This window comes from Lithobates pipiens, unplaced genomic scaffold (genome assembly GCF_037356315.1).
Source record: "Lithobates pipiens isolate NorthernLeopardFrog02 unplaced genomic scaffold, aLitPip1_a1.2 Scaffold_22, whole genome shotgun sequence".
In the NCBI taxonomy this organism is placed as follows: Eukaryota; Metazoa; Chordata; class Amphibia; order Anura; family Ranidae; genus Lithobates; species Lithobates pipiens.
In genome coordinates, this window is record NW_027507784.1 from 169,334,573 (window position 1) to 169,341,258 (window position 6,686).

At 41.4% G+C, this 6,686-nt stretch overlaps 1 protein-coding gene across 1 annotated transcript in view; it reads right to left on the reverse strand.

Moving 5' to 3' along the window:
- Window positions 1-283: 283 nt before the first annotated feature.
- The window catches only part of STRADB (STE20 related adaptor beta), a gene marked incomplete in the record, with an annotated part of 92,247 nt that continues 85,844 nt past the window's right edge, over window positions 284-6,686 (reverse strand). The window contains 2 exon segments of the mRNA XM_077448616.1: window positions 284-1,184; window positions 4,251-4,293. Of these exon segments, the coding sequence (XP_077304742.1) occupies window positions 1,035-1,184; window positions 4,251-4,293 (193 nt within the window).

Sequence of the window (6,686 nt, forward strand, 5' to 3'; positions counted from 1 at the left end):
TTCTGGAGTGATGAATCAAGGATAGAGTTTTCTGGCTACAATAACAGTAGACATGTTTAGTGAAAACCAAAGATGGCATTTAAGGAGAACCACCTTACAACATAATTTGCTGCTACAGTGCCTGGACAGCTTGCAGTCATCATGACTAAGGATGGACGCTGGTGTTGTTCGCACAGCCTACGTGCAGAGCCCACCAGGAAGTTGGCGCTGTGCTAATCACAGCTGCAGAGATCGGGAAATGTCTTGCTGCCTATGATTAGCGCAGCGCCGACTTCCTGGCAGGCTCTGCATGTGGGCTGTGCGAACAACACCGGCGCCCATCCTTAATCATGACGACTATGAATTCTGCATCATATCAAAGTTTATTTGATGAGAATGCAAGGCCATCTTCCTTAAAGTAGAATCGGTAATGGATCTTTTAACACAGTAATGAATAATATATATAATATAATGATCTTGAAATGGCAAATCCATCAGTGAATAGCTCAAAAAGGAGAAATAGAGTATCATTGACCAGCCTAATCAAATCCTTAATTGCAATTCCATTTAAATGTTGTCAGAGTATTTGAAGCTGGCAGTTAATGAAAGGAAACCCACAAACATTTTGAAATTTAAAACATTTTGCATGGAGGAGTGGTTGATTTTAGCGATGGGCAGTTATGTAAAACACTGTCAAAAGAAACTTCTGCTAAAGGGGCAATACCAACTTCTAAGGACAAGGGTGTACCAACTCTTTCCCACATTAGATTATTACATATAGTTATATTTTTTGTATAATTTTTTGAACAATTGAAAGGGCACATTATACTTATGTTTTTGCTATTAAGAGTATATTATCCTCATATGTAGGTTTAGTTGAAGATTTAATGGTTTACTTGTTCAAATATGTTGATAAAGTCAACAACTTCCCTGGGATGTACTTACGTTTTCACATGACTGTATACAGAAAAGGTCAAAAACTGAAGCCCTTTGACAACTTGACTTTTTGATATGGGGGGGGGTGTTTAGCATTGGGGGAGGAGGATACCCCATACTTAGTGAAATGTCCATTCTTTATTTTCCTCTGTAGCTTTACTGTAGAATTTTCTCCAGCTTTGCAGAAATGGCTTTGGTGAGCTGCGTTTCAGTTGCTGTGCCAGAGAGGGCAGTAGTGACAGTATGGAGCCATGTGTCTGCTCTCTTACCTGCATAATAAATACATTTATTTATTACAGGTACTTATATAGCGCTGTCAATTTATGCAGCACTTTACATATGTATTATAAATTCACATCAGTCCCTGCCCTCAAGGAGCTTACAATCTAAAGTCCCTAATTCAAATTCACACATACTAGGGCCAATGCAGATAGAAGCCAATTAACCTACCAGCATGTCTTTGGAGTGTGGGAGGAAACCGGAGTACCTGGAGGAAATCCATGCAGGCACAGGGAGAACATGCAAACTCAAAGTAGGTAGTGCCATGGTTGCATATACTTAAGTTTATTGAGGTCCTGGACTTGCACACACCATTATTTCAGTCTCTTATTATTTTGAATGGCAAATTACAAAGTGAAAAATGTATGAGGATGTCTGGAAGGGTTTTTATTAATCTAGGCATGGTATAGTTGGTAGTAACTCTCTTACAGCAATCCCTCACCACCTGACAACCCCATTTGTCATGTGACAGTGTATGATGGTCCGAGTGATTGGCCACTTGGACCAAGCGCATGGGAAGAGGTCACATCCACGTCCATTCACAAAAATGCAAAATGTTAGGCACCACTTAGGAGCAAGATAACAGTCGTAGAAAGAACCATGAGCCTATGAGCCTTTAGAAAACTCTGCTGCTGCATGGATTTCAGAGAAGGCCTACGGAAGCAGTTCTGCTCCGCTGTAACTCTGACAGCAGTGGCAGTAAAAGAGTTAACCCTATAGCCATAGTGTGTCTAGGCAGCTGCCAAATGTCCAAGAACATGGCAAGATGTATACAAATACTCTACAGTCCAATCATAATGATGCCAAACATGAAACTGACTTTCAAGGTTGAAGGTGTTAAATGTTTTAAATTATTTGGATAAATATGTTAAAACAGCATTCTGTGTGGGTGACAGGTGATGATTTTATTAAAGTGTCTGAATGGCTCATGTGATGAAAATGTGTTTATTTACCACATTTTAACATAACGGCCATGTCTGAGAGCAAACACATAATTATATTACCCTTATGCGCCAGAAAACCATATTTTGTGTCTGGTCTTTGATCTAGTTTCACTTTGTTTATGGGGCCTAACTTCTCCGACTCTACACTGCAGTTAGGGGAGCTTAGCCATGAAGCCAGGGAAATAAACAGTAACAAACTGACACTAATTCAAAGAGCCTACAAGGCTCAGACAAAAAGCAGCACTTTTGAAGTGTCTTCTGCTAGGCAGAATGTTTTAGGCTGGTTTCAATGGTGCGCTGCGGTATGACCGTAGCACGGGTGTGTCTGCCGTTTTCATGCATTTTATCCACGGTTTTAGCTGCAGTCTCATACTTTCTAAAGATTCTGGCAAGTTATGGTATGATACACCTGAATTACAGAGGACAGGTTTAATATCAACATGGTCAAACAGCTGGGTGCCGCTGGCTATGGTTCCTCACTCAACTTTTCTGCCACCGCTGCTCACAGGGATAGAGCACAGCAGCAGCGGGTGCCTATGTGTACGACAGCCTCTATCTCCCTCCCATTGTCTAGCAGTGTTACTCTGGCCAATCAGTAGGAAAGGAGCGGAAGGACAGGGCTGCCACTCTGCATCCTGGGAGATGTAACAGGTGAGGACAAGGATCGCTGTACTGTGTGAGGTAAAGATGAACTACAGGTCCCTATGGACTATGCAACTCACGAGAAGAGGATTTCTTTTTTTACCATGCTGCCTTGGAAAGGTTAGGGCTTTTTGAGCACCAAGAGAGAGGGAGAACCTCTGTGCATCAGCTCCTGTCTACAGGGAGTCTGGACTTTGAGATCTGGGTCCTGTGACCATGGGCCAAAGATGTCTGGTGCATCACTGTATTGACTAAACTAACCACAACTGGACTACAGCTACGTGAAAGTTGGAGTGCTTTCTGCTGCTGGCTACAACCGCTGTTAATCAGAAGCCTCAGTGAGAATTTAAGGGAGCCCGCTTTTGACAAGAATATCCACAGTTGTACCCTGGTATTGGTGAGAGGGCTATTAGCCCAGTATTATTACTGCTGGCAGACACTATGTTACAGAGTGCAGGAATCTAACTACACTTCTCATGTGTTGCATCCCCACTAGTATTATCCAGCATCCCTAGCAGATCTACATTGCACCCATACTAGTTCTATACTGTAGTTCTACTGAACTTTCACCACTGACCCTTTACTTTAAATCTACTTCACTTCTACAGCTTACATCAACTGCAAGCAGTTCTGTCAGAACTGTTGTTAAGTGCATCAATTCTCATTAACGGGCCCATTCAATAGCCAGCAGAAGCAACATCTTAAGGACTGCCCGTCATAGAATGTATCCATTAATCCGAACCCGCCACTGTTCGCCTATCTTTCTATTAAGCATTAGCAGTGCCTACCAGATGGCATTAGGCCTAGCTAGCTGCAGCTAGGGCACAAGTATTTTTTATTGATCATTGCTGCACTGTAGGTGGTGTTGTTACAGTTTATGCCAATCTGGATAACAAGTGTAATCTCACATTTGAATTGATTTCTTTGTGATAATTATCTTGCATGCCAAAGTGTACTCCAACTGTCACTGTTAATTGGATCTCTATCTTTGTATAATCATTACTGAAATATCATTTTTTTGTAATTCTTTTTTTTAACTGCAAGTGCATTCTTGATACTGCATCGCTGCTGGGTATTCAGTATTATTATTAGTGACTTCACGCAATACTGCATATGCAGCCAGGTGTGTCAGATGGGCTGTGGTCTTTGCGGAGGTCAAGGCCAGGAACAGAGAACCCATCTAAAACCAGCAGCTCTTTTGTGGGCAGCACTTCAATAGTAATATTCTATTTATAATTGTATAGGTCCTCTGCTTTCAGGAATATAACATTTGAAGTGTCTATAATGAATGCTCAAGTCCATAATATGCTTTTCATTATGCATGTGAAAAAAAGAATAATCGGTCCAGCATAAAAAGAATTAATCCATAACTTTGCATTCATCCCACCACAAGTGAAATCTACCATGACACTCATACATGAAAACATGGGTGTGATTTCAATACATACCAACAATTATCAGCATTCTTACCTGTTTGAAAAATGGATGAGACAGCAACATTCCAGCTGATGGCCTAGATAATATAAATGGGAAAAAAATGACAATTGATTTGGTCATGTGTTTATTATTTCATGTATCTATATAATATGGATATAGCACAGCAAACCTTTCCTTGCCCTAAAGACATCCTGGTACCAACATTTTTCCTGTACCTAGCTCATTTTTGGAAACACAGAAACAGTCACATAAGGTTCTGCATTAGAGGAGTTCACAGCTCAAAAGTCCCTACCAAAGTCATACATGCCCTGTAACCATCTTTTCAATCAGCCAGATAGATAAACTACCAGCATGTGTCCATAACTTTACTTTTCAGACTTTGTTATCAAAGGTAATGTAAAACTATCTAAAAAAGTAAAATTTAAAAACATATTTTTACTTTTTTTTAGTCAGGTAAATATAAAAAGTTGCATATTCGTATAATGAATTTTAATTTCCAACCAGAAGATGTAGGCTCTTTTACATGTGTATCTGTCTCCTCCTGGCGGCTCTGTGACAAAAAATCCTGTTAAGCTTAAAGAGGAGCTCCGGGCTCCCCCCAAAATATGAAAAGTGTTTGTTAATTCACTGAGTGTTCATGCTTCAATCTCCTCTATTACAGTAACTGATGTGCCCCAGTGTATGTAAATAAGCCACTATATACCTTATTTTTTAGCGCCTGCTCTGCGCTCACAAGACCAATCACCTCTCTTGATCTGACAGCTACAGTGGGCGGGGCTGAGAATCCCCTGCTGATGTCAGCCAGGAGGAGGACAGGAAGAGAGAGACGGCAGATCGTATGAGCGCCGCTATAAAATATGACACATTGCGGCTTATTTGACTTTAGCCCCGGAAGCAGTTGTTCCCTTAATGACCAGGCCATTTTTTGCGATACAGCACTGCGTTGCTTTGACTGGCAATTGCGAGATCGTGCGATGCTGTACCCAAACAAACTTGACACCCTTTTTTACCCACAAATAGAGCTTTTATTTTGATGCAGATTTTAGTTTTTGCGCTATACAAAAAACAAAACAAAACAAAAAAGTTAGTTTCTGCTATAATACAAACTAAAAAAAAATGTATTCATCAGTTTAGGCCGATCAATATTCTTCTACATATTTTTGGTATAACTAGGCGTATATTGATTGGTTTGTGCAAAAGTTATCACGTCTACAAACTACGGGATAGATTTAGGGACTTTTATTTATTTTTAGTGTTTTTACTAGTAATGGTGGCGATCTACAATTTTTAGAGGGACTGTGACATTGCGGCAGACAAATATGACTCCAAGTGAAATTTGTGGGGACCAGTGACATTATTACACTGATCAGTGCTATAAAATGCACTGATCAATGTAAAAATGACACTGGCAGGGAAGGGGTTAACACTACAGGGAGCAATCAAGGGGTTAAGTGTGTTTTCCGTGGGTGTGTTATAATTGTAGGGGGGATGGGCTGCCAGGGACATGACAGAGATCGCTGTTCCCGATCACTGGGAAGAGAAGATCTTTGACATGTCATTAGGCAGAATGGGGAATCGCCTCTGCATACATCGATCTTGGGTCGCTGGCAGACATCAAGTCCGCGGGACCTGCGCCCGCTATCATCCTTGCACATACAGGTATGTCTGTTCATGCAGAAGAGCCGACCTGCCGCAGGATATCTGCGCTAGTTGGTTGGAAAGTGGTAAAAAAAAAAAATACAAAAAAAAAAAAAAAAAACACACAGTTGGGCAAATAATTTACTATAACAAAGGAGATTGTAGTATGGACACTCAGTTATTTTACCAGTAATAATAAACAGTGGTCAGTTTACAGAGGGGAGGGCAGAACCAGGCAGGATCAGCAAAATATTTTAGATGATACAAGGGGCCAAATGATACAATATTATAAGTGCTTTAAAGGGACAGGATCTATTTTTTTTAAGGTTACAAACACTTTACTATAAGGACACTTACCTATTCAGGGATCCAGAGATGTCCTTACCAGAGCCAATTCTTCAATCAGCTTCGGGGTGCAGGTGCCAGCATCTTAAGTAAGGGAAAGCAGGTTTCCTGCTGCGCTGCACTTTGTGAATGGTCTGGCAGTCTTCTGGGACCTGTGATGTGTCCCAGAAGGAGGATGGGGAAGTAGGAGGGGGCAGACTTCCGGTTTAGATTGCCATGGTGCATTTGACCAGAAGCGGGAACCTGTCAAAACCAGGTACCCACTCCCCCCCAAAAAAGTGCCAAATGTGGCAGTGGGGGGGGGGGGGGGGGTTGGGGGATCCTTAATGCATTCCCTGCATTAAGATAGACAATGTCTAGGCAATTGTATCAACCTAAATACTTACCTGAGTCTGTCCTATCTCGATCCAACTAAAGGCCCATTTGCAGTGGCCCCTGTCTGCGCTTGCCATTGGCTCATGTTGCTGTCAATCAAATCCTGTGTCA